Below are 26818 nucleotides of genomic sequence, written 5' to 3'. Positions count from 1 at the left end.
AATCATCTCGAGAGTCTCTGGTCACCCCATTTTCTGTAACTCAAAAAGGGGAGATCCCACCATCAGCGGTGGTCATCCCAGATTTGGAACACAAGAACAGCCTGTACTGGGGCTTTGACTACCTCCCTAATGTTACCCAAGGAGGAACCAGAATGCCTCTCATTTGGACACACAGTAAAGACCAGAGGACTTCAGGAAGCGAACAGCTTAAAGTTGGCAAGAGGCACTGCTACCAAGCTAAGGCTCAGTGCTGCAGCGTCTCCTTCCCGAGATGCTACCCTGATGAGGACACCTCTTCTAAACACTGTAAGGAAAACAACTACACATGTTTCAGACAGCCCAGCGGTCTGAGTATGGCAGATGGGGAACCCACCAGAGCCATGAACATCCGAGCTGTCCCCAGTTCCTGGAGCCCCACCCCCATCCCCTCCGCTTCCTTACAATGCCAGCTAAGTGGGTTTGGGAAGCAGAGACCGTGGTGTGTTGGATGTCAGTTAAAAGCAAGAAGAGCCCTCAGAGGAACAAGCCAGTGAAACAATGCCAAAGATCGTCCGGGGAGCAGACTAGTTTTAGTATACGTGCTGCTTAAGCGGGCACTTGTGGAGCCGACTTTAAAATACATTCCAACACGTAGAACACAGCAGGATGTATGACCCGGGAGACCTAGGAGTCTGTTTTCCACTTATCATCAGGGTACTTTGGGTCCCTGAGTCCCCTTTCCTCATACGTGAAGTGAGGATAACCAAAGCAATACTCCCCCTTACAGCCTGGGGAGACTATTTCAGAGGATGGCATTCAATGGCTTTATTTTACATAAAGAACACTTTACAGAGCACTTCACAGACCTGTTCTTAGGACTGCCATTACTATTTTGAAGCAAGCAAGCAGCAAAATCATAGAAAAGGTGAACCTAGAGCTCCTTGAGGCCCTGGGCAGTCAAACAAGTGGTCACACATTTCACCCAAGTCAAGCCACTCTTCCTAGTCTGCTCCCCAGTGGGAAAGATAAGGATGAAAGACGACTTGCCAAGAGTGAGAGTGCCTGGTTTGGGTCTAGAAAGTACAGCTGTAAAAACCTACAAGGCTGGGAGGTGTTCTTGAGAAACAGATAATGTTTCCAAAAATTTCCTCAAAGTATGTTCCACTAGATAGTAGTACCAAGAAGAATTTGGTGGTGAAATCAGTGTGGGCATAGGCTTCCTCACCCAGGCCTTTTCTGAGACCTTAAAATGAATTTCCCAGGAGGACGTGGGATGCAGGCTGAGTGAAATTTATTTAACGACAGAACCCCTTTTCCACAGAATATCTGTCAAGGTGTTTCTTAAAACCTACCTTGGGAGTTAAACTCTCCAGTAGGGCGGAAGGTTGTATGGGCACACGGACCAGGTAAAAAAGGAAACAATACTGTGTTGACATTCAGTCAACACTCAACACCTGCTGGACAGTTTGGAAAAGGGGGAAATCTGTTGTTTAACCACAGAACTGAAAGAGTGTCACATTATCCCTGAACCACCCTAATCCCAGACCCTCCAGATCCACCAGCTACACAACCCCGCACTCCACAGTCACATACATTAAATCTACACTTTTATTTTTTTGTTCTAAAATGTGCTTTTTCTGTCATCGAACTTTAATATCAGTCCAGGATCTCCACCACCCCTTAAAAAAAAACAACACACACACACAAACACACACGCCACCCTCCAACCAGGTGAAAAATCCCCGGCGATTAGTTTATAACAAATATTGACACAAGGGGGAAAAAAAGCATGTTGAAATGTATTAGAATCAGAACCTGTACAAAAAAAAAAAAAATTAAAATATAACCTGAAACTGTTCAAGTTCAGAAAGGCTAGTCAAGTCCTTTTCTCTTGCCAGGAGAATGCCATCATCAGAGGGCTCTGGGTCATCAGCCAAGGAGGGGTGGAAAGAGAGACAGAAGCAGCAGCAGGTCCTTCACCAGACAGAGGGCCCTCGGCATTACCATCCCCAGCTTGGACGTCACTGGGAGGGATAAAAAATCTCGGGAGAGCAAGTGTCGGCAGACGGTCCCTGGCAGCAGCTGGGACCTTCACACTGAAAACCAGTGTGAGGAGTCAGGCGGCAACAGGAAGCATGGCCAGCAAAGAACACCAAACCGGAAGAAACTTCTGCCACCCAACAGACCCGTAGCACCCTCCACTGGTGCTCACATACCAGAGGTTAGTCAACCCAGTGCTCCCAACTAATGAGAGATTGGAGCTGGGCTTAAGAGGCTGAAAACCCGCAGGTTTGGTAAACATAGCCCAGCATCACATCCCTCCGTGGCCTGATTGGAGCTGCCAACAAGGGGTAAGGCAGGAGAGGGAAAAGAAAGCATCTGATACCCGGCTAGAGGTCACCTGCACCAGTGTGGGCCTGTGGTACTTGGGGCTGGAGAAGGCAGACGCTCCTCCCCAGAGAGAAGCCTCCTTCACCGTCATCCCTGTGGGCCGGCTGAAGCTGCCTCCGGCTTATGACCAGCCTGACAAAATGACATGGAGCAAAAGAAAAACTGGGAGGGAGACAGCCCTTAAACAAAGACAAGAACCTCCTGGAGGGAAGCTGGGCAGTGTCTGACCCTGTTGGGATGGCATCAGTGGAGCCCCTGAGTCTGAAGGAACAACTGGGGGAGGAGAGGGTGGGTGAGGAAAGGATTAACGGTTCTTCTGGAACAGTACCAACAGGGTGGGAGGCGCTGGTGAGGGGACGGGCAGGTCTGGAACTCACTGAAGGTAGAGAGGGGAGGAAATAGGCCCTCGGTGTCCCCTCCCCACCTGACCCAGGCCTGGTGAGTGCCAGCTGCCCCAGCCGGCCCTAGTGGCGGCTGGAGACCAGACCTTTCACTTTGGACATCTTCTTGGTGGGCTGCCTCTGCTCAGCGTGAGGAGGACACTCCCGTTCAGCCAACTGTTGCTCCATCTCCTGAGCCGAGGAGGAGGCGGTGGCTTTGAGTGTCTTCTTAATGTTGGTAACCTGGAGGGAGACACGGAATCAGTGTGCTCAGCCTGTAAGTGCCGAAAACTCATTGAAACTTGTTCGCACCATACTGGGGCCACCCAGGGAAGAAACCAGAATCCTCTATAAGAAAATCAGTGATTATCTTTAGAAAGCCAGATGAGGAGAAGCAAGCAGGGACTACTCATAGAAGACACATGTAAATGAGTTTAGCAAAAAATGGAACTAACACTTCCTTGGCTGAAAAGAGGGACTAAGCGAGTGGAAGTGGACCATCGGGCAAAGAGGTACCACACAGCAGGTGAGAGAAAGCACTGGTTCAAATGGCCTTAGAAACAGAAAGGGGGTCCTAACAACACTATAGTCAGTTAACCACTGTTCATGTATGAAACTAAAAATACTTTCACAGGCACTTTGGGAATACAGCTGCATGAGCTTTCTTGAATAAACAACCAGAGGATGGACTTCAGCCAACCAAGTGATAAATGATGAAAACACACTACCAGGACTGGCAAAACAGGATTACACTGGTCTTCGGCACACGTTTCTTTACTTAACAAAGGAGGGCTCAAAATTACTGAAGCAACTTCTGAACACTTTCCACATTCCACACATCCTTGGTATCATCTGTGTACTGTTACGAATGTTTTACAATTTTCTTAAATTAGTTCCCAGCTTGCTTTTCATTCACATACAGTGCTGCCAAGAACAGTCTTCTATGTTTACCTGTTCGTACTCTTGTGAACAGCTCTGGAAGACATATTCCTAGAAGTGAGCTTCCCAGATCGTAGCGTTGGCATGTTTTACATTTTAACAACTACTGCTCTCCTGCCTTTTGAGAAGAGATCACTTCATCTTGTACTTCTACCAGCTGTGCCCTCTTGTGCCTGTTTACACGCACATTCCCCAACACCAGTTCTAAAGAATCTTTTATGCTTTTGTCCCTCAGCCAGCTGAGAGGAAGAAAAGAGGTAGGAAAAGCATTGGAAAAAGTGGAGGTAAAGGTGTTTCCCCAGTTTGATGACCCCCATATTCTCTGTGAAGCAGGGAGTCTATAAAGAAGAGAGCTGTCTATAAAAGAAAGGGAATCGTCAGGGTCAAAAGTTCTCAGCAGTCAGAATATCAGGAGCTTGGGTGAGAAGCAGGTCTAATACAGAGAAGAAGCAGTGCTGTGACTGAGGCCAACACCAGGTTCCTGGAAGAGATCTATCATCTGCAAAATGAGCCTTGACTAGATTAAAGCCCAACTTTTATTTAGGTTTGTGTTGTCATTTTGTGGTATAGGAACAGCCATGCCCTAAACTGCTGTCCTCTCCATCAGTACTATACCCTTCCTGAAAGGAGCATCAACAGAGGACTGCAGGCTGGGACACTGAATACAGAGGGCATCCTTAGTCAAGCGTGGCTTCACCCAGTGTCCTGCCAGTCCAAGACATGCCATCTTGGGGCGCCTGCATGGCTCAGGTGGCTGAACGTCTGCCTTCGGCTGAGGTCATGATCTCAGGATCCCGGGATCAAGCACTGAGTCGTTGGGCTTCCTTCTCAGCAAGGAATCTGCTTCCCCCTCTCCCTCTGTCCCTTTGTTCTTGGTAGATTCGTTTTCAAGTCTACAAACAGCCTTCTATGCACCTCATGCTGGGGAATGATCAGCATCCGACATTAACTACCCAGATTATACATTTACTTAATGGAAAATGGACAAGGCACTGGGTTTTGACCACATTCCCTCTCTTCTCATACTGGTCTGTTCCAGGTTTTCTAGAAGACTGTCAAGACAGTAGATTGTTGGGGTGCCTGCGTGGCTCAGTGGATTAAAGCCTCTGCCTTTGGCTCAGGTCATGATCCCAGGATCTGAGATCAAGTCCCACATCGGGCTCTCTGCTCAGCGGGGAGCCTGCTGCCTCTTCTCTCTCTCTGCCTGCCTCTCCACCTACTTGTGATTTCTGTCAAATAAATAAAATCTTAAAAAAAAAAAAAAAAAAAGACAGTTGATTGTTTTAACTGGTGGAGGAGGTGGCCTTGGTCTTTTCCTCAACTTTCTCTCAAATTTAATCAGATTATTACCGCCACCTGGTGGCAGCATCAGGCTCTGCCGGCAGAGCAAGCACAGCTGCGGTTTTTCAACAGTGGGCCTCTGAGAGCAAACGCATGTGCACTGGCTCTCTTTCTTTGTAATAACTGTAACTTAAGAGCCTACACTGTTCTCTAAGTATTGGTCATGCCTCACCACTAGCCAATGCCTTCTTTCAACAGATGCCATTTGTCATGGAAATGAACCTGAACAATTCAAAATTCTGTAATTAACAGCATTCATTTTTGCTAGTGAGCACAATCCACGCCCACCACCTACCACACAATTAGCAACAGTCTGGGCACAGCAGGGCTGCCAGCGGCCATCAGGCTCCTCTCGGGCTACCAACCAGGTTAAGACGGTTTGCTTCATACAGGCTACCCCAGGTTCGCGGGCACATCTCACCCCCAAACTTCACTTGTTTCCACGGTTTAACTTATAGGGAAGAATCAGTGGATGAGAGAGAGTGGTTAGCACTTCCTACTCTGCTCAGACATCAATCCCAGCTCGGAGAAGAGACCACAATATTCAAGACAAGGATTACACAGCTTATTAGAGAAGCAGCAGGCTTACAAATACTAATTGTATTTGTCATTGGCTTGTGCTAAATTAAATGTAGTTCAGACTTCTTTGGCTAGAAGTAGGGTTAAAAATTAAACAATGCCCTGAACATTCAGACTTGGTATGTACATATATGTATGTAGGGGTATGTGTGTACCCAAAATAAATGTGTTCTAGTTGACGAAAAGTGGAGTTGAGCAATCCACAGGCACACAGGGTGTACCAGAAAATACACAGTACAACAAACAACTTGAGCACCTACTGTGGGTTAGGCACCCACTGTGACAAGGAGCTGGTCTTACAAAGACAAGTAAGGTTTTATTCTCAAGGAGTACATATAACAGGGTAAGGGAAATCCTTAAATTCCACAAATCCCCCTTTGGAAGGCACATCTACTTCTTATGTTTCTTTTTTATTAAAGATTTTATTTATTTATTTTGTAAGACAGAGAGAGCACAAGCAGGGGAAGCAACAGGCAGAGCAGGAAGAGGGAGAAGCAGACTCCCTGCTAAGCAAGGACCACCCCCCCACACCCCTACCCCCAACGTGGGACTCGATCCCAGGGTCCTGGGATCATGATCTTAGCTGAAGGCAGGCACTTAACCAACTGAGCCACCCAGGCATACCTTTTCTTAGGTTTCTTAAGAACATAACTCTGGGTCCCATTCTGCCATACTCCTGGATACACGACTTAGAAACTTATTAAATACCATGAACATTTCAAGCTCCATCACACTGGAAAAGGACTTCCAATGCCACAATTTTTAGTTTATTGCTCTAAATTCCGAGGTTGCTCCACAAGTGCCAAGGCCACAGGCACACGAGCTCCCATTAACCCAAAGGCAAGAGCCTGTGTTCTGAGATGCTAATGTGTCCAGAACAACCAGGTGTCACTAAAACCATAATCATACACTTTCTTCACTTGCATCTCATCTGCCAAATGTTTTCCCTTCCTTCCTCAACATGAAATTTCATGCATGTTAACAGGTTGTAATATCCATGTGTAGCTTCAAGAGTAAAATGCACAGTGCACCTACCACACAGCTTCAGAAGCAGAGCGGAACCAGGGCCTCAAAGCCCGATATGCCTTTACCCTGCTGCACCCCTTCCTCCACCCTTTCAACCATCTTTAAGACTCACCCCCAAATTAGTTTCTTTTGCTCTACAGCTGAGAAGTACATGTGTACCATGGAGTGACAACATTCTCTGCTCTCTGAGCCTATTCACCCTATGCAACCAGGAATCAGAAAGGAGACAGCGCGGAAAGCAGGGACCATGTCATCCACATCTGTACCCCACTAGCCCAGTGCCTGTTTGTTGGTGGCTGGTGCACCTATACCAAGAATCACAAAATCAGCAAACAGGGATCCCTGGAGCAGGTAAGAGATGTCCTCTTCCTTACCTCTGCCTCTACCTGCTGCTGAGTTCGGCTGTGGTTCTCCTTGTACTGGTTGGCTCGCAGAACTTGCTGCTCGATGCCTAGCAGAACTGCTTCACAGCCATCGCACCTACAACAGAGATAACCAGCCATGAGCCACAGAAAGGCCTGGGAGCTCTCCTCCAATCTCCAAAACCTCTGTCTCCAACTCCTGATAGGGACTTCCTTTAACACCCTGTCTGCCAAGGAAGGCTCTTGCCCTTCACTCTTCCCAAGACCAGTATTTCTGATGATACAGGGCACACAGTTTCCTAGAACACAGCTTGAATGTCAACTTTTATATCCCATGAGAAAGGTTTACAGAATGTACCCCACTAAGGGAATTAAAACAGATCTTACAGGTGGCATCGATTCACCACTTTTCTCAACGGAAAAAATGATATTCTAAAAGCAACCTATTTTTTTTTTTAACATTTTTAAAATTTTATTTATTTGACAGAAAACGAGCAGGGAAAGCAGCAGAGGAAGGAGAAGGCGGCTCGCCACTGAGCAGGAAGCAGGAAGTGTGGGGCTTAATCCCAGGACCCCGGTGATCATTACCAGAGCCAAAGGCAGACACTTAACTGACTGAGCCACACGGGTACCCCTAAAAGCATCCTATTTTAAATACTGGCCCTTTTCTCAGAAGTTTGTTACTTCCGGGACGCCTGGGTGGCTTCATCAGTTGAGCATCTGGCTCTTGATTTTATTTTTTTTTTTAAGATTTTATTTATTTGAGACAGAGAGCACAAACAGGGAGAAAGGTCAGAGAGAAAGGGAAAAGCAGACTCCCCGCTGAGCAGGGAACCCAATGCAGGGCTAGATTCCAGGACCCTGAGATCATGACCTGAGCTGAAAGCAGACACCTAACAGACTGTGCAACTCAGGCGCCCCCCGGTTCTTGATTTAGGCTCAGGTCATGTTCTGAGGTCACAGGATTGAGCCCTGCATGGAGCTCCACGCTTAATGCAGAGTCTGTTTGTCCCTCTACCTCTGGTCCCCCCCTGCTCCTCTCTAAAATAAATGAATAAATAAAATTGTTAAAAAAAAAAAAAAAGTTTGTTACTTCCTAATTGTCATTCCCCTCAATACTTCATTTCCCCACTTTTATTTTGAAAATGTTAAAAGCTAAAAAAAGAGTTTAAAGAATAGTACAATGAATACACATTTACCCTCTACCTCAATCCAGTGAAGCGAGGCAACTATGGGCATGAAAACAGCATCAGTCATCTAAAAGATGGAGTAAGGCAGCCGCCACAGTAGGACGGGAGGCCGAGATTTGCATGCTAGGGCACTTCCCTCGAGGGGTGTTTTCTAAGTTTATTTTCTATTTATTCTGACTGAACACTTTTATAATCTTTTGAAAGTTCCTGCCTGTATCAGATGTTGTAAAGGGAAGGTGCTTGGGGCCACACTTGGGACAGAACCTGGGGTAAGGGTTGGACAGCACATGCCCTGCAGTCCAACAGCAGCTGAAGTGAGGGAAACTTGGATGGGTCTGGACAGGGGGGTCAGGGAGTCAAAGATGGGCCACTCATATGAAATGAAATGTTTCAGTCTATTTTATTTTCTTAAGTTTTTATTTATTTGACAGAGAGAGAAAGCAAGAGAGCGAACACAAGCAGAGGCAGTGGGAGAGGGAGAAGCAGGCTTCCCACTAAGCAGGGAGCCCAAAGCGGGGCTCAATCCCAGGGCCCTAGGATCATGACCTGAGCCGAAGGCAGATGCTGAACGACTGAGCCACGCAGGTACCCCTGCGAATGCCTCTTTATGTAACACTTCCAAGATGTGGGCAGCACCTGTATCCAGCTCCCTAACCATCTGCATACAACTTGCCTGCTCTGCTTCATGATTTCCAACACCATGTGCCTGCCTGGGGACATGCTCTCCTCACCTCCAACTAGGCCCTAACCCTGCCCTCCTTTAAAACTCACCTAAAACCTCTCCTCCAAGTAGGCCCATCTGGCTTTATAAACTCCAAATCATTTTTATAGCTCCATAACAAATCCTTGGAGAATGTCCAAAGCTCTTGCAAACATTAAATTCCATTAAAATAGACAACATGCAAAAAAAAAATAAAACAGAGAACATGCAAATGTCCCACTTCTTTTTATATCCCAGAATATTATCATCAAATAGTCTGTGTGTGCGTCTGTGTTCCCATTTCAGATAACCCACTCCTTGTCTTCACTATCCCTCACGTTTTACCAATACTAGCACAAAGTTACTGACACTGAACGTGGGTTCTCATATCCATGGAATCTAAGCAACACTAACTTCCTGAGCTTGGTCAGACTCAGAGGCTGAGTGTGCAAAGCACTGGATCTGTGTCACATGGCTAGGCTTCAGAGGCTCCACCTGCCAAGCCTGCTATTAAATAGCCCCCTGCAGGAATTCCTGTGGCTGCACAGCTCTGGCCCCCAATGCAGCCCCACTCCCTGGCTTAGTGTCCTAAGGCTCCAGCCGCCACGCAGCCCCAGCTGATAATGGGAGACAACAGTTCCTGAAGCAGAGGCACAAAGGGCATGCCATACATCCCCTTCCCTAATGAGAGGTGACCCCTCCTTTTTTCAGCCTCACCATTCATGCAAGGTCTTGACAATATTATTGATATCCTTCTTTCGGATGTCACGGCCAATGCAGAAATCCACTTCCAGCAGCTGGTTTCGCTGGTCCAGCTTCCCCTGGATGATGTCAGTGTAGACAGCCTCAATGATGAGGTCTTCTAGTTCCCGGAGATTCCGCATCTCCAGGTCCTTCAGCAGCACAGAGTAGGGGATACACTGCAGATAAAGCCATGCGGTATTTATAAAAACCATTGACAAGGGCTAAGGAAAACACAGGTGTACACCTGTCTCAGGGATTTGGGAAATGCAGCCTGGTGGTTAATTATTAGTATCTATGGCAACAAGACTTAGATAAATGTGAGTCCTGGACTTCACCCAGCCTTTAACTTTCATATTGTGAAGCACTCTTAGAAAATGTTGCAGAGGGACACCTGGGTGGCTCAGTTGGTTAGGCATCTGCCTTCAGTTCAGGTCATGATTCCAGCGTCCTGGCATCAAGTCTCACACTGGGCTCCTTGCTCAGTGGGGAGCCTGCTTCTCCTCCTGCCTGCTGCTGCCCCCACTGCTTTGCATGTGCAGTGTCTCTCTGACAAATAAATAAATAAATTTTTTAAAAAAAAAAAAGTGTCCCAGAGAAGAATAGAAAATACTCAGTGTGTGCCACTGTGCCACCTTCTGGAAGCTTGGAGACATGACATAAAATGCCAGATCATCAAACTCTGAACAATTTCAGACACTGGAGAGGAGAACCAGCTGCCTGCTCAAGAGTGCACAAGCAACAGATTTGCAGACTAACATATCCACCTACTGGTGGCCAGTGGGTACTGCCAGCTCAGGGGTCATCCTAAAGTTTACCTCTGTTTTCTCTGACTCTTGCAACCAGTGTCAATTCCCCAACAATAGTCCCTTACTGGGTTATATAAACATTCTGCATTTATCCAAGACAAATGTATATCTAGATATCCAGTTTTCTGGACACACCAATTCTAGTTTGGAAGTTAACACAGCCATCAAATCTCAAAAACAGACAGGAGGAAGAGATATACAAACAAGAGATTAACAGTTAACATATCTAGAGGGGTCTTCTATGACTAAAGGTCTGAAACCCAGAGATGTGGATGGGCTTATAATGACAGGTTGCAAAAATAAGGAAAAAAGTTACTCCTACTCTTTGCTACACTTGGGAAATTCATGATCAGGCCAAAAAAAAAAAGGAGGTTAGGTCCTCCTTTCCTAAGAAAACAGGCCTCCTACCCGAAATGCCAGACTGAGAATCAGAAATCTGGCATCAGACCAGGGAAATGGTCTCAGCAACTGAAACGGCAATGCAAAAACAAATCCCCATCTCTCAAGCTCAGTCACAGAGGGGGATGAAAAGGGCAAACTTCTTCCAGTGGCGAAGACCCTCAAAAACTTGGGACAGTTATGCCGGGATTGGGCAGAGAACCAAAATCAACTGTAAATTAACAAAATCTGGCTCTTCTTTGTTAATGGCTAGGAGAACCTGACTGCAAGGCCTCTTCTAAATCAAGTTGGGCAGAGAACTCAGATACGATGGAGTGGTTATTTTACAGAAGGTTAGCATCTAGAGATGACATATGGGTGCCTGGGTGGCTCAGTGGGTTAAGCCTCTGCCTTCAGCTCGAGTCGTGATCCGAGGGTCCTGGGATCAAGCCCCGCATTGGGCTCTCTGCTCAGCGGGGAGCCTGCTTCCCCCTCTCCCTCTGCCTGCCTCTCTGCCTGCTTGTGATCTCTAATAAATAAATAAAATCTTAAAAAAAAAATTAAGATAGCATACAAGGCAAAAGTCCTAATTAAGATAATTAAGCTTGATAATCCTCAGAAGGCAGCATATTAAAAATCTTTAGCTCTCAGGAAGTCCAACAGAGCAAGTTTTTCCTCCAGCACCAGATTCACAGTGCACTAAGCAACAGATGAAGGGGCTAACTTGCCTTGAGATGCCCCCATTTGAAAATTACCTATCTTGAAACGGCAGTCTCCCTTTGGTATGGCAAAATGTTCACACCCAGTGAGTCACCACAACATGCCAGAACTGAGACCTGCTGATTCACAAGGTCTCCTGGGCATACTTTTCCTGAAAAAAAAGGTGAATACTTATCTACACTATTTTAATTGTTATCTTTATCTCTGTTACCCTTTGCCAAGCCGATTTTACGCATTCATGGTATGACTATTGTACAAGAGCTGGGAGCTCACGCGCCAATGCCAATGCAACACCTGCCTGAGGGTGAGGAGCAAGAGAGGAAGAGGTTCGGCACTGTACCTTCATTCTCGATGCCAAGCTCACGATGGTAAGGTGTTTCAGCTTGTTCTGCTGAGCTGTGCTCAGTTCTGGCAGGCTCTCCTTGTTGGCTGCTCAGTCCCACCCACCACAAAAATCAAGACACAAAATAAAATTAGAATTGCTTTATGGACTAAGCTCACCAACTCCCCACACCAAATCTACTATTGATTCACTGTTATGACTCTGCACTTATTCATGAAGCAAATGTTCCACAAGCAACTCCTGTCTTCTCCAGAAGACCACGTACTCCTGAAGAGCCAGGCATAAATGCACAAACGATAAGACAATCACCCGAATGGAATACTATCTGTGCCCTGTGTGACATTCAACCAAGGTCAGCATGTCTTCACTGGCAATCTGTTATATGCTATGCTGGGTTTTAAGTGATTCAGGGAAGTTAAGGATAGATAAGATGGGCCTTGTCAGACCACCAGACTTGTGAAACCCAAGGGCCTTGGACTTGCCCTCAGTCTTACAATTGGGTATTTCAACAGCTTCAGATGGAAGACAGAACCACTGGAAGAAAGGTACAAACTACTAGGAGAGAACAAGAGGCTGAGGGGGAGGGAAGAAGGAGAGAAAAGGAAAAAAAAAAGAAAGGGAGAGTACAAGTGAGCGGGATCATCTTGGGAAGGACAGAAAAGAAAAAGAAAGATGGAGTTTGAGATGAGCCTTAAAGAATGGGCAAAACTGTAGTAATACCAGTAGTCATGGCGTGCCTGGACGTCTCAGTCGTTAAGCATCTACCTTTGGCTTGGGTCATGGTCCCGGGGTCCTGGGATCAAGCCCCGCATTGGGCTCCCTGCTTAGCAGGAAGCCTGTTTCTCCCTCTCCCACTCCCCCTCCTTGTGTTCCCTCTCTCACTATCTCTCTCGTCAAATAAATAAATAAAATCTTTAAAGAAAAAAAAAAAAACAGTAGTGATAGTGAGAGTAATGGCAGCAGCCGCAGGGCACATGTACACACATACCCAGTCAGTCCTCACAGCAACCTCCCAAGAAAGATCCCAAATGCCTTCAATTCCTTAGCCATAATCCTGGATTCCAAAAAGGTGAATCCAAGCTGTCTTTTTCTTGGGCGTGCTGCTGAAATTCATCTGGTGGCAATTCCTGACCTCAGTGAAGCAAGCTTTTAAACCCACTTGTTGTACAACTTCATTTGTTTAGTTCCAAACTGTGAATGCAACTAAATACTGGATACAGGTGCTGCCCACATCTTGGAAGTGTTACATAAAAAAGGCATATGCAGGGGCGCCTGGGTGGCTCCGTCTGCCTGCAGCTCAAGAATGATCCCAGGGTCCTGGGATCGAGTCCTGCATCAGGCTACCTGCTCAGTGGGGCATCTACTACTCCCTGTCTCTCTCACTCCCCTCTTCATGCTCTTTCTCTCTCTTGCTCTCTCAAATAAATAAATAAAATCTTAAAAAAAAAAAAAAAAAAAAAAAAAAAAACAGGGATGCCTGGGTGGCTCAGTTGGTTAAGCAGCTGCCTTCAGCTCAGATCATGATCCCGGCATCCTGGGATTGAGTCCCTCATCAGGCTCCTTGCTTCTCCCTCTGCCTCTGCCTGCCACTCCATCTGCCTATGCTCGCTCTCACTCCTCTCTCTCTCTGACAAATAAATAAAATCTTTAAAAAAAAAAGAATTTTAAGAAATAAAATCTTAAAAAAAAAAAAAAGCATATACATCATATTACCTCTTTAAAATCCCCAAAATCCTAAATTCTGAAGCATCTAGCCCAAGGAGGGCAGGTAAATGATTGTGGACCTCTATTATTACTCCCATCTGACAGATAAGGAAACTGGGGTAGAGATCGTTTAATTTGCCAAAGGACCCATAAGTAGAGGAAGTGGAGCTACAATATAATTCAAGCAGTCTGGTTCCAGAGTCTGGGCAATATTGTCCCTTTAATGAGGATGGAAACAGAAGACACACTCATTGGAACAAAGCAAAGGTCAGGATAAACTAACACGTGGCAAACTGTCCAGATGATATAGCACAGGGTAGGTACAAGTGACCAGGAGGAAAGAAAGGGAAAAAGAAGTCTGGGATATAGTAGGGAAGGCCCTGAGTCATACCATTAAAGTAAACTAAGAGGCTTTTGTCATATCAACAAAAACTAGGGAAGCCAAACAAAAAAGGGCTTGGGTGGAAGGTAAGTTACTGTTGAGAAGTGCATTCACCTTATTCCTGATACTTAAGATCCTAATACAAAATGACTTATACGACCAAGGTCCCGGCTGGCTCAGTCAGTGGAAAGTGTGACATTTGATCTTGGGGTCATGAGTTTGAGCCCCATTTTGGGTGTGGAGATTACTTAAAAATAAAATCTCTAAAAAAAAAAGCCTCTAAAAAAAAAAGGGAGAAAGAAAAGGAAAAAAAGATTCAAATGACCTACAAAAGAGAATGGGCCAAATATGGAGTTTTAGATTATAAAATGTTAAAAATGACTAGAAAGACTCTCTCTGCCTGCCTCTCTGTCTACTTGTCATCTCTCCCTGTCAAATAAATAAATAAAATCTTTAAAAAAAAAATGACTAGAAAGATGTAAAATATGAAAAAATGCCTATGAAGTAAATGAAAAAAAAACACAGTATTATATACAAACTAAATGACACCTACATAACAGAAAACACAAGGGGCAAAAGTCTAGCACCATAATGCTAACAGTAGTTTAATGGTGATCAACTGCAAGTGACTTTGTGTCCTATTTTCCAAATCTTCTTCAATATAGTGACATTATTCTGATAATATTCAAAATACTTGAGTACTTTACAGGTGGGTATTCTGACACTTCACAACATTTCAAGTGTTCTACAAACACCAGTCCTTAAGAATCTCATCTGGAAAATAAGGACTATATTTACCCATAAGCATAAACATAGTCCCTCTTTTACCCACAGAGAAAAATAAAGGGTGAGAAGATAAAGACCTCACACAAGGTTACCTACAATGCAGAGTGAAGTGGGAAATAGCCAGGTAAGAAAGTTCCCACCCCATGCTTATATTCCAGACCCTAGTGATCCTCATGGAGGCAGTATGTCCAAACAGAGTGACATAATTAAGAAAAGTCTTTGGAAGATCTTAACCAACTCACCTATGTAATCTGGGTATGTTCCATAGGCGAAGAGGTTCAGCAACTGCAAATATGCAGCATTAGCTCCTTCCGCAAGCTGAGGAGGGAAAAAAACCAACAACAGTTCATAGACCAAACTGTCTACCAGTCACTGCAGTGTTCAAGCAAAGGGTGACAGTCATGTGCCACGGCTGACTGTTTTACTAGATGGTCCTTGAGGTCCCGTCCAACTCTGTTCTTTGGAAAAAATAAGTAAGATTTATTTAATTTTAAATTTAACTTTTCTCCCACAGGAACACATGTTTTACACTCCACATAGCATGCCTAAGCAACTGCTTTTGACACACACACACAGACACACACAGCAATGAGTACTGGGAGCAGTTCAGGTTTTCTTAGAATTTCCATGCCATTAAGATAAAGACTGGAGAGGCACCTGGGTAGCTCAATCGGTTAAGCATCTGACTCTTTTTTTTTTTTTTTAATTTTATTTATTTGACAGACAGAGATCACAAGTAGGCAGAGAGGCAGGCAGAGAGAGGGGGAAGCAGGCTCCCTGCTTAGCAGAGAACCCTATGTGGGACTCAATCCCAGGACCCCGGGATCATGACCCGAGCTGAAGGCAGAGGCTTAACCCACTGAGCCACCCAGGCACCCAAGCATCTGACTCTTGATTTCCACTCAGGTCATGATCTCGGGGTCTTGGGATCAAGCCCCACATTGGACTCCACGCTTAGCGAACGGTCTGCTTGAGGATTCTCTCTCCCTCTGCCCCTTAACCCCCCTAAAATCAATAAATCAATCGTAAAACAAAACAAAAAAACGAAGACTGGAGCAGCCCTGTCTACACAACCGGGTTGACAGGTACAAGTAACAAGCCACTATCAGTCCACACTGAATGAAGTGTAGGGTAGGTTCCAAATCATTTCAGAACTATGTGAATAGTAATTCTCAACAGTAGTGAGTGCTGGGAAAGATTAGCACAGCATAAAGTGTGACAGAACAGTCCATGTGGGACTGGAAACCACAGTATCAAGCAGTCCCAAATAACAATGTTCATTAAAATTACTTAGACCTTGGGCGCCTGGGTGGCTCAGTGGGTTAAGCCGCTGCCTTCGGCTCAGGTCATGACCTCAGGGTCCTAGGATTGAGTCCCGCATCGGGCTCTCTGCTCAGCAGGGAGCCTGCTTCCTCCCCTCTCTCTCTCTGCCTGCCTCTCTGCCTACTTGTGATCTCTCTCTGTCAAATAAATAAATAAAATCTTTAAAAAAAAAAAAAAATTACTTAGACCTTAAAAAAAAAATTACTTATTCCTCCCTAATGTGAATGACGAAGAGCCATCTGCAGAAGTAAAACAGACACAAATACTCTTCTGCCTGGAGCCGCTCTGCTCTGTTGGCAGTACTTAACTGGGTGTTTCTTTTACTCACAAATATGTACCCACTGCTCTTTTAATTTATCAAACTCCGTAAAGCAGTACTACCAAGGAAGTACTCTGTGGACACCAATAATACTACTACTTAATTTAAACCATCTTTTAAAAAAAGTTTCCAAGGGGCACCTGGGTGGCTCAGTCAGTTAAGCATCTGAATCCTGATTTCAGCTAAGGTCATGATCTCGGGTCATGAGATCAAGCCCCACATAAGGCTCCACGCTGGGCAAAGAGCCCGCTTAAGATTCTTTCCCTCTCCCTCCACCCCACTCCACCCCCGCTCTCTAAAATAAATAAATTTTTAAAATATTTTATTTATTTATTTGACAGAGAGAGAGAGAGAGATCAATCACAAGTAGGCAGAGAGGCAAGGCAGAGAGAGAGGAGGAAACAGGCTCCCCACTGAGCAGAAAGCCCGAAGTGGGGCTCAATCCCAGAACCCTGAGATTATGACCTGAGCCAAAGGCAGAGTCTTAACCACTGAGCCACCCAGGTGCCCCTAAATAAATAAATCTTAAAAAAAAAAAAAAAAGTTCCCAAGAACTACAATCATCTTAGACCACTGAAAAGCAACTAGGGTTTCCAGCTCACACACGGAAAAAACAGATATGGCGAGAGAGTGGTGATTTGCTCAGCACCCCCATTGAGAATTCTGGCTTCCTACTAACCCAGTCTACCTTCTCAGGTTGTAAGAACCTCTTGAGGTCTTGAAACAGATAAGGAAGAGACCATCAAATCTAGCCCCTACTTTTCAGACAGATGATTACAAAACTAATCCTAAAGGACTATTTTCTTTACAGCAGATACTCCACAACTTCTTCCACTGGCCTAAATCAATGTCTTTCTATTTTAATTTTCATCCATCTCCTCTCAGCCCATCTTTCACAGTTACGGAACAACTACTTGGCATATTCATTCAGATTTTTTTATGAACCTGAAGGAACATATTACCCCTTTGTCATCTCTTCTGTTGAAAAAATAATGAGCCATCAAGCCATAAAAAGACATGGAGAAAATTTAAATGCATATCACTAAGTAAAAGAAGCCAATCTGAAATGGCTATATACTGTACAATTCCAACTATATGACATTCTGGAAAAGTCAAAACTAGGAAGAGGGTAGTCAGATCAATGGTTGCCAGGGATTAAGAGGGGAATGAGGGATGAATAGGTGGAACACAAAGGATTCATAGGGCAGTAAAGCTACTCTGTATGATACTTTAATGGTGGACACATGTCATTGTACATTTAGCCACACCCACAGAATGTACAACACCAAGAGTGACCCCTAATGTAAATTATGGTCTTTGGGTGATAACAATGTGTCAGTGTAGGTCTCACACTGGAGGGGGGATATGGGTAATGGGGGAGGCTATCCATGTATGAGGGCAGGATATACTGGAAATCTCTGTACTTCCCTCTCAATTTGCTGTGAATCTAAAACTGCTTTAAAGGGGTACCTGGGTAGTTCAGTGGGTTAAGCCTCTGTCTTTAGCTCTGGTGATGACCTCAGGGTCTTGGGATCCAGCCCCGAGTAGGGCTCTCTGCTCAGCAGGGAGCCTGTTTCCCACCCACCCCCAACCTGCCTCTCTGCATACTTGTGATCTCTCTCTCTCTGTCAAATAAATAATAACCTTTAAAAAAATGAAAAATAGGGGCGCCTGGATGGCTCAGTGGGTTAAAGCCTCTGCCTTCAGCTCAGGTCATCATCCCAGGGTCCTGGGATCGAGCCCCGCATCGGGCTCTCTGCTCAGTGGAGAGCCTGCTTCCTCCTCTCTCTCTCTGCCTACTTGTGATCTCTCTCTGTCAAATAAATAAATAAAATCTTTAAAAAATAATAATAATAAACATTAAAATTAAAAAATGAAAAAGAAATAAAACTGCTCTAAAAAGAAAATCTGTTTAAAAATAATAAAGCTAGGGCACCTAGGTGGCTCAGTGGGTTAAAGCCTCTGCCTTCGGCTCAGGTCATGGTCCCAGGGTCCTGGGATCGAGGCCCGCATCGGGTTCTCTGCTCAGCAGGGAGCCTGCTTCCCTTCCTCTCTCTCTGCCTGCCTCTGTGCCTACTTGTGATCTCTGTCAAATAAATAAAAAATCTTAAAAAAAAAAAAATAATAATAATAAAGCTAGTTTTTAAAAAATTTCCTCAGGATTTCTTTTACATCTCTGGTAAATTAAATTTTTACTAAAAGCCTACTATGTGTCAGACTACATATTAAGCACTAAGAAAACAATGGGGAGCACAACAGACCTTATCCTTACAGAGCTTACAGTCTAATAAGCAAGGCTGACATTAAATAAAAATTCATGGGGTATCTGGGTGGCTCGGTCAATTAAACATCCAGGTCTTGACTTTGGCTCAAGCCATGAGCTCAAGGTTGTGAGACTGAGCCTGGGTGTGGAGCACACTTAACATTCTCTCTCTCCACAGCCCCCTCTTAAAAAAAAAAAAAAAATCACAATTAGAACATAAAAGTGGCTCTTTCTGTCTCTGTTTTTTACAGGAAGCCAAAATGACGCCAGGTCAGCAATGGAGGGTCATGGGGAACTGCTCTAGTTTCCTAATCAAGAGGAAGAAGATGTACAATAGTGAGTCCCAAAACCCGAAGGTCCACACCTCTGCCACCAGGTGCTGATTCACAAGGTTGTGGACATGGAGCCAACAACTGATGGCAAAGGTGCCCTCAAGGTCACAAAGTGAAGAACCAGCCAGCAAAAGTCAGTCACTTCCTCGATGTGGGCCACCATCGACACCAACGCCCAGGCCACCCTCAGCAGCATGGTGCACACAATCCGTGAAAAGGAGCACCGCACTCATCTGCATGTGGCAGCCGCCCCCAGAGCTAGCACCACCCCAGGCAGCCAGAGAGAAGCTGTGACAGGAGAGCAGAAGATGACCCACCCTCCAACTTCGGAGCACAATCCCCAAAGCTGTAAAGACGCCACCAGACTTTTCAATCAATATAAAAGTATGAATCAATAAATGTAAAAGCATCCAAAGTGAGAAGCAGATGTTGAAAAGTACAAGATGCTTTACATCTCTTCGTTCAACCTAATCGTTCTTCACCAACCTTTTCATTTTTTTTATAATTTTTTTAAATTTTTTTATAAACATATAATGTATTATTAGCCCCAGAGGTACAGGTCTGTGAATTGCCACAACCTTCTCATTTTTAAGGCACAACAACCACAACTAGACACCCCCAGTTTCAATAACAACAATCAAAAATAGAAGCAAACAAAGCAAAAGGGACTACTTTCCAGCCTTTCCTGTTTTCACAAATTACACAAATGCCTGAAACTACCTCTGTTAAGTATCAGCTATGCTTATGCTCCACTTTTCTTATTTACCAGGTTCAAGGGGATTTTTCCCCTATCTTTCAAATTATTAGTAACCCAATCTAATTTTACCACAAGTTGAAATGAAAATATTGACCAGGAACCCAAAACATCATCCTTGCTCTCTTTCCCTCTTCCCGGCCAATTCCCATCCCTCCCTGAACAGCGCCCCTCACAGGTCCACAATGCTTCAGCACCGAAATTCTCTGGAATCCTGGAGAATCACAGGAAGGTTTAGAACAAAGACAGGGAAACTGTTCGGAAACTGCTCTTACCTCCTGAACATTGGCCAGCTCCAGCAGTTCTCCAAAGACATATACTCCAGGAGCCTCCAACACTTGGCTTATGAGAGCAGTGAGGGCTGAGCCACTGGTACCTTTGGCTAGTAAAATAAACTGTTCCAGGAGATTACTTGAGGGTTTCTGTTCACCTGCCATTCTCTGGCCTTGAGATCTGTCCAAAAGAAAAGTGTTTCAGCCATTCTTCCTTCTCCTTTGCAAAGTCTATGCTTATTTAATGCCAGATCAGACATCAGAATACTTTAACTTTATAGTATCCAAAAAAGAAAAACAGTCCAGATGCTATAACCACTTTGTGAGATGGGCAGGATTCCACCTAGAGTTAAAGGAATTGTGTCCTTGCTCAGAGGTTGAAACACTTAAGAAAAGCCACTTCATCCCCATGTGGCAGTCTTCCAATACCAGCACCTTTTAAGCCCTTAAACCTCACTAGACCCAAAGAAACACATAGGAGTTTCTCAGTAGCTCTTCTATATTTTCCTCACTTACAGATTGTAGTTAAGAAACAGAGAATTTTGCCCATACACAGAGAAAGGAGATATAAGCAATTGCAATCAGTTACAGCTTACAGTATGTTATTTGAATCCCACCTACAGCCAATACAAAAAATGAAAACCGCAAAAAGACAAAGATGTTTTGTTTAATCAAAGAAGTCATTTAAGCCTAAATGACTTAGGGAGAAAATCCTAAAGAAAGATAAGCAACATAATCAAATTAAGAAAATACATGCTGTCTAAGTCCTTGAGGAAACTCCCCTTATTTGACCTCCTATAGCTATGTGATTTTATCAAACAGGACTTCAGAATTTGTACAAAATCTCAAGTAAATAATAAAATGATTTGATAAAACAATGCCATCCTGAAGGCATGAGGGGCCGAGGGTACCTCAATTCTATAATCCACTTATATGCTGAGTGTATGGGAATACACACTGCAGACCTACTCTGCAGGAGTCCTGTGTAAGAAAAGACTACTCCACCAACACCACATTTGGGGGCACTGTGACAAAAAGAAGAGGAGGCAGAGTAAAGTGAAGAGAATAATTCGAACGATAGTTTGATGCAAGAGAAACCAAGTTTTCCTGTGGAGGCAGGCATACAGAGCAGCAGTCCTTCCACAGTATGAAAGAAACAAGCATGTCGCCTCACATAGGTTACATAAGAATGTCTTGTCCGAAACAGAAAAAGCGAAGCGCTAGGGAAGAAAAGTTGCTGAGGAAGGAAGGGGTAAGAGGAGAGAGACAGGATAAGGCGGGAGAGGGGGGTGGAACGAAAACCTCCCCTCCCAAGCTGACACGTGTGGAGATGAATGGAAGTACCTGGGGTGAAGAGGGAGAAATGGACAGAAATTCTGGTCCCTTTAAAGGAAAAAAAAGAAAGAAAGAAAGAAAGAAAGACAGAAAAAAAAGAGGGGGAAAAAAAAATCTCGGCCTAAGGCGCAAAGCCTGTAGGGGCAAAGAGTAAGGAAGCGCTGAGAGTCCCTTTTTTCTGAAGTGGGAGGGCCACAGGCTGCGGCTTGGGACACAGGGGAGCTGAATTCGCGTCTTGCGGGGGCGCTATTTTGATGCACAGCAGAGGGGCAAAGAGGCAGCCTCTGGGGGTGGGAAAGCGAGAAAAACCTCAGTTGAGGAACTGAGGGTTGCAGGCTGGGGTGGACTTTAAGGCCAGCGGCATTCTCCAGGCAGGGCCGCGGGTGTGGAGTGAGGAGCCGCGGGGCGCGCTCCCCGGGGCGGGGCCGGCTCGGTGGGGCCGCGGGCATTCCTAGAGACTGGCGCTAAGCCAGACTGCTGAGACAAGCCTGGCGCGCCGGGCCCCGCCCTCTCGCCGACCCCTACCTGCCCTCGCCGCCTCTCCGTCCTCTCGGTCGCTGGCTCGGCCTCCCGGCGCCTGTCCGCAGGTTGTCAAGCGTCCATGATCGGCCCGGCGTCCGACGCTTTTCTGCCTCCGCCGACCCGTTGGCCTTGCGGCTCCCCCGGAAGCCTCCCGCCGCTGCACTCGAGTTCCGCCCACACTAAGTTCCCCCCGCGGCGTTGGCAGCCTCAGACCTCCAGGGCTGCCTGGGCCTGGGAGAGACAGTCCGAGGTGGGTCGGTCCGAGGTGTGTCGTAGCCCAGGAACCAGGTGGAGAGGAGCCTGAAGAGAGGAATGGAGTCTAGGCAGTGCGCGCGCCCAAACCATCGCCATCACCCTCACCATCCTGGGCCCGAAATACACTGCTTTGGTTGAGCTTTACCTCTCAGGAGCTCCCTACGGCAGCTGCGGCTATCCTGGGATACAAAGACATATTAAGTGTAATATCAACTCCCATTTATTGAGTGTTTTCCCATGTGCCAGGTGTGTCACTGTCTCGCTGAATTACCATAACTCTAAGCTTAAAAATCTAAAAGCTGGTTAAGTGGCAAGGTCGGCTTTGGACCCCGGGCTATGGGAAGCCAAAGACCATATTCGTGACCTCTGTTCAGAAAACGTCTTAAAATAAGAAAGAGATGGGTTGAGCCAACAATGGTTCTGTGAGCAAAATGATATCCGTGGCTCTCCTGGAAGAAGGCGAAGGCATGCTACACAGCTTAACAATTAAGCTGGTTCCTTTAAAGTACACACCAGAGACTTTTGGGTCTTAAAGACAAGGAAAAGGGTTCTATTTGCTTTTAGTGAATCTGAGTGCAGATATCAGACAAATGCAAAGGAGCCTAGCACCAACCCACTGGTTTATTAAAAATCTGTCTCGTTCTAATTTCTATGTTGTAGAAGATTATATAAAGAGAAGAGAAGGTCCTTGCCCTCAAAAAGCTTCAGTGTGGGGGCGCCTGGCTGGCTCAGTTGATAGAGCATAAGACTTTCAATCTCCAGTCGTGAGCTCAAGTCCCATATTGGGTATGGAGCATACTTTTGAAAAAGGGGAAAAAACAAGCTTTCATGTGTTAAGTGCTATGAGGGAGATATGAAAACACTTTGGAAGCAGAGAAGAGAGTTTGTATGTTGAGGAAGAGAAAACTGGCATCTTCTAGGCAAAAAGGGGAAGAAAGGACAACAGACCATAGCATAGAGGCTTACTCCATGTAGCATATACTAATGCAGAAAAGAACCCAAGGTTCAGGGATGAGAAGCAAGGGCTGCAGACCTGGAGTCAGGTCATCAAGAGTCTTGTAAACCACATGCAAGGCACTACACCCGGTAAAAACCTTACTACAGTGAAGTTTCTGCCTGGGAGAGCACACGGCCCCTGAGAGAGACAGACCTGTCTGGCTATGACAGACAGTTGCCAGTACAACATACACAGTATGACAGCACAGTACCCCAGTGCTACAGCTAACGGCTCCCCTGCCTGTGCTCTGGGAAGAGGTGATTTAAGGCACAGTTCTGGAGGAGATGAGGCTTGAGTTGAGCATGGAAGATGAGCAAGCAAATCACAAAAAGTGTAAGCATATAAAGGAGTTTTTATTTTATCTTAAGGGCATTGGGGAGCTACTCGGGGCTTTTCAACCTGTAGAGAAGCGTGAATAATTGGCACTTTAAAATGATCACACTGGCTGCTATTGGACTGGATATTGAAAGAGCTGGAGGCAGGGAAACTCTCCGTGATTGATATAGTATAGATAAGAGGTGTGAGATCCTGAACCAAGGCAGTGGCAGTTGCGCATGAAAAAGAAGGGATATTGTTGGAGACATTTAGACTATAGATCTATCCCAACTAGGTGACCAGTTGAAGGCAGGAATAGGGAAAGAGGATATCACCCAGGATTATGGCTACGTAGGCCAGAGCTGTCTTGGAGGTGGTGTTAAGTGAAAGGGACTGCAGAGGAGAAAAAGCAAATCTGGTGGTGGAGGGAAGACAACTAAGTTCTGTTTGTGTTCATAAATATTCTGGTAGTGCCTCCACTTCCTTCAGAAAAATGTCCAGACTGTGAAAAGCTTTCTCAGTATGCTTCCCTCCTATCTTTCCAGCTTCGTCCTGCCCCACCCTCTTACAGTCCGAACTGCAGGCCTTCCCATGCCCAACACAAATTGCACCTTCCCTCTCTGACACAGGGGCCTATGTTCAACCTTGCTCCCTCTTCTTTCTTTTGCAATGCTCTTCCCTCCTATTTGCCTGTTAAAAATCCTACCAAGCCTGTAGGCAAAGATTTCTTAAATTTAATGCAAAAAAGCACTAATCATAAAAGAAAACACTGAACTATTGTACTACCTTAAAATTAAGAATTTCTGTTTATTGAAAGACATCAGTGCGAGACTAAAAAGGCAAGCCACAGACTTGGAAAAGATATCTGTGAAGGCTGTATCAAAGAATTCCAAACCCAAACTTTATAAAGAACTACAAATCAGTAAGAATAAGATGACAAAAAACCCAACTTGAAAAGTGGGCAAAAGACTTGAACAAGCACTTCACAAAAGAGGACACTGAAAGAGTCAAAAAGCATATGGAAAGGTGCTCAACACCAGAGACAATGTAAGAAAAAACTATTAATAAGATATCACATTTAGGGGCACCTGGGTGGCTCAGTGGGTTAAGCCTCTGCCTTGGGGTCAGGTCATGATCTAAGGGTGCTGGTATTTGAGCCCCACATCAGGGCTCTCTGCTCAGCGGGGTGCCTGCTTCCCCCTCTCTCTGCCTGCTGCTCTGCTTACTTGTGATCTCTCTCCCTGTCAAATAAATAAATAAAATCTTAAAAAAAAAATACCACATTTAGCCAAAATACCTCAGTTATAAAGACTTGTAAGACCCTGTTTTGACAAGACTAAGACTCATCTAGAATTTTCTTATATTGCTGGTGAAGGCTAACATTGGCAATATCTACTACTATTGCTGATCATATGCAAACTGTACAAGCCAGCTACTCCTCTCCTAGAAATGAGTGCAGAGTCTGAAAAAAGAAACCTGTAAGTACACGCACTGCAGCTTTGTTAACAAAAGCCCAAAACTGATAACTGATAACCTAAATACCCATCAACAAACTAGACAAATATTGCAAGATACCTATGACATAATACTAGTAAGCAATTAAAAAAAAAGTTACTGTTCCATACAACATGGACGAATCTCACAAAAACAACCGATGAACAAAAAAAGCCAGACTCCCAGTGTACTTACTGTATGATTACATTTAAATGAAATTCACGACAAAACTGATTTATGGTAATAGCAGTCAGAAGAGTGGTTATCAGGATGAGAGGATGCAGTGCAGATTGGGAAGGGGCACAGGGGTGCTGAAGTGTTCTATATCTTAATTTAGGGGGTGGTGAACACAGGTGTATACGTATAGAAAAACAGTGCCCTTCCTGCATATGTCATACCTCATTAACAAAAAAATTTAAGATAAAATTTTATCTTAAAAATTTAAGATAAATTTTTTTAACAGAAAAAAAAAATCCACCCATCCTTCAAATTCAAATGCCCCCTCCTCCATCAGTTTTGTCAGCTGGAATTAATCTTTCCATCAGAACCTCTGTGGCATTCTGATGACCTTTCCCTTATGATATTTATTGCAGCTTCTGTTGAATCTCAGCAGACTTCCTCCCCCCCCACAACTAGATGGTTATCTTCCTAATGACAGTGACAATGCCTTTCACCCTTTACCGGAAACCTGAAAAGGTTCTTTGTTGAATTATAATGGAAGGAAAAATTGGGTGGTTGCCTAGATGGGTGAAAGGGGGATGGGAAGAGGAAGGAAAGCCTAGTAAAAGAGATAGGAAATGTCCAAGGAAACCCTCGCCTACACGATTTTACCTAGTTCCTAAAATCACATTAAATGTCACCTTGAGCAACAAACAAAGAACAGATCAAACCACTAAGTTCTTCCTAGACTGAAAATAAACAAACATCACACTCCTTCCCTTGCAAGAAATCCACCAAATGAATGCTTGCCTAACCTCTGGGTGTTTCAACCTGGATGGGGAAACTTCACCAAGGAGAATAATCACATAGCCATGTTGCTAAAAATATCGCCACCTTAATGTGGTGTAAACAGCGCAGACTGCGGGTCAGGAGACTTAGAGCCGAATTCTAACTCTGCCCCAACTTGCTGTAACCGGTGGACAATCCCTTCACCTCTCTGGGCCTCAGTTTCCTCGTATGTAAAACAAGAGGAGTTGGATTGGCAAATTCTCTTAATAACCCTTCCGGTATGGATATTCTAAGTATACAATCGCTCTCTCTCCCAGTCCAACACAGGAGCACACCAGAAATCCCTGCAAAACAAGTCGAAGGCGCCCCAGACCAACAAACAAGCACGATCTGAAGCAGTCATTTTGTCATATTATCTTCCACGGTTTAATCAGTGTTTTTGTTTGTTGTTTGCAGCCTTACCATGATTTGCAGGAGATTTCTGAGTTCCATGTAAACAGATGTTACCTCTCTGTGGGCTGTCATCCTCTTCTGAGAGTTAAGGGGGTCTTCCCGCCCAGTTTCAAGTCTCCGAATTCAGAAACCCCCGAAGCTGAGGGAGGGTTTACGAATTTGCGCACACTGCGCGGCACACTGGAGTCTAAGTTACAGAGGAACAGGGTGCAGGGAGTGCTGGGATTTGTAGTCCCTGGGTCTCTTTGTTGCGTGCTGGGATCTGTGGTTCCCCCCACCACCACCGGGCACTCCCCCTGGAATGCTGGGAAACGTAGTCCCTCTCACATCGCACAGTGCAACGCGCAGTCACCTCAGAGCCTTAGTGTGCTCTGCGCTGGGAGCGGACCCCTCGAGCCTCTGCAGATTTGAAGCCAACCCTCCGCTGGGGCAAACTCTAGGCAACAAGACCTAAAGAAAAATTTGTCCTACGGGACTTCCCGGGGA

The 26818-nt window shown here is 45.1% G+C and overlaps 1 protein-coding gene across 4 annotated transcripts; it reads right to left on the bottom strand.

Moving 5' to 3' along the window:
• Positions 1-1564: 1564 nt before the first annotated feature.
• On the bottom strand, positions 1565-26545 carry COPS7B (COP9 signalosome subunit 7B). 4 transcript variants are annotated; one of them, XM_032355165.1, is made up of 8 exons: positions 26342-26543; positions 21874-22170; positions 20017-20194; positions 14993-15068; positions 11876-11964; positions 9605-9807; positions 7010-7115; positions 1565-2993 (listed from the first exon to the last, which is right to left on the bottom strand). In XM_032355165.1, exons 3-8 carry the CDS (start codon positions 20176-20178, stop codon positions 2835-2837), a joined length of 795 nt encoding a protein of 264 aa, XP_032211056.1. In that variant the 5' UTR covers positions 20179-20194; positions 21874-22170; positions 26342-26543; the 3' UTR covers positions 1565-2834. The 4 variants fall into 4 exon arrangements, with proteins under 4 accessions (XP_032211056.1, XP_032211057.1, XP_032211058.1 ...); XM_032355166.1 differs by having other exon boundaries at positions 26387-26543; XM_032355167.1 differs by lacking the exon at positions 21874-22170 and having other exon boundaries at positions 26342-26545.
• Between the last annotated feature and the right edge of the window lie 273 nt (positions 26546-26818).

Source organism: Mustela erminea, chromosome 8, assembly GCF_009829155.1.
Source record: "Mustela erminea isolate mMusErm1 chromosome 8, mMusErm1.Pri, whole genome shotgun sequence".
Classification (NCBI taxonomy): domain Eukaryota; kingdom Metazoa; phylum Chordata; class Mammalia; order Carnivora; family Mustelidae; genus Mustela; species Mustela erminea.
Note: the sequence above shows the minus strand (reverse complement) of the source record. Positions and strands in the feature narration are given on the sequence as shown.